Below are 1,418 nucleotides of genomic sequence, written 5' to 3' on the forward strand. Positions count from 1 at the left end.
TGGGATTATGTATTAAAATACATGAGCTGCAAAAAGTGGAGAAACTTCTGGCTGCTAAAAAAGTAAGAACAAAACACGTTGAGTGGTACCGTCATAAAATGAATGTAAGGATTGCTGTGCAAACATTTAGGGTAGTGTAGCTAATGCTCTAGAATTCCTTGACAAAGATTTGCAGCTAGCTGACTTTAAAGGCTGTGAACATACAGTTAAATTTATAAGGACAGTGAACAACCTTTTTGATTGTTTCAATGGTAGGAATCTCCTGTCCAAAGGGTATACATCACCTCTGTCAATGCAGACAGCTGGCCATATTTTACCATTTCTTGATGAAGTGGAAAAATATATTCAGGAGCTGAGACTTAACACTAATGGGCCATCTATTTTGTATACTAACAGAAAGACTGGTTTCCTTGGCTGTCTTGTATGTATACAGAGCCTAAGAAAATTATATGTTTTCCTCATAGACAGCTCTCAACCAAAACTAAATTTCTTGCTTGCATATGAATTGCTACAGGACCACATAGAGACATTTTTCAGCTCAGTCAGAAGATATGGTGGTGATAACAACAATCCCACAGCAGCTCAATTCAAAGCAGCCTACAAACGATTGCTTATCCATCAGCAGGTAAGAGGGTCAGAATTTGGATCTACTTTGGATACTGCAGATTGTTCCATTCTCAGTGTATCTTCTGGACTGGATGTGATGCAATCTAACCCATTTACATCAGTTATCAATTGTAATTCAGAGAAGTTAGGCCTAGATGTTGCATCAGTCTCTCATGATCACTCATACATACGTATGACGTGGAACGTGGACGATTCTGGCCTCCGCTGGGTGCCATAGGCACTGGCTGCCTTGGCTCAGAAGGCACAGGGAGTGACTGGTCAGGACCTGCAGGCTCTTGTGCAGTTTCTGGTTCCCGTGATAATGATGCTCCTCCACCTGTAAGAGGATCGACTGAGAGTTTAGTAGCCTGTGCAGGTTCACGGAAGGGTAGACGATCCCTCTCTGGCATAGCAGAAGTTACTGCAGCAGGCATCGTCTGCATGTGTATCGGTGTAGACATCACTGTCGCTGCAGTTACAGGTGCAACTGCAGTTGAAGGCACAGGGTTGGAGGCTGAATGTTGTTGGGCAATGAGACCGATATCTGCTGAGAGTGTAGCAGGAGACGAGGTGTCTGCTGTCTGCTGTCTCATTTGAACAATTGTCAAATTATGTACGGAATGTTGTTGCATACATAGCAGGATTCATTGTGCGTAAATTGACTAAGTCAGTACATTGTGTAGAATGTGCAAATTCCTTGTGTGGGGCAGTGGACAGTGACACTGGACTAATCAGAAGAAAGAATGTGGGAGGTTTAGTTACGCCTTCTGTAGTAGCCACCAGAAAGATCGCGGGAGGCGCACATTGGCACG

At 43.5% G+C, this 1,418-nt stretch overlaps 1 protein-coding gene across 1 annotated transcript; it reads right to left on the bottom strand.

Annotated features, from left to right (window-relative positions):
* Nucleotides 1-731: 731 nt before the first annotated feature.
* LOC126428010 (uncharacterized) lies at nucleotides 732-1,199 on the bottom strand. Its single transcript, XM_050089892.1, has one exon. It carries the CDS (start codon nucleotides 1,197-1,199, stop codon nucleotides 732-734), a length of 468 nt encoding a protein of 155 aa, XP_049945849.1.
* Nucleotides 1,200-1,418: the final 219 nt, after the last annotated feature.

Source organism: Schistocerca serialis, chromosome 12 (assembly GCF_023864345.2).
Source record: "Schistocerca serialis cubense isolate TAMUIC-IGC-003099 chromosome 12, iqSchSeri2.2, whole genome shotgun sequence".
NCBI classification, from domain to species: Eukaryota; Metazoa; Arthropoda; class Insecta; order Orthoptera; family Acrididae; genus Schistocerca; species Schistocerca serialis.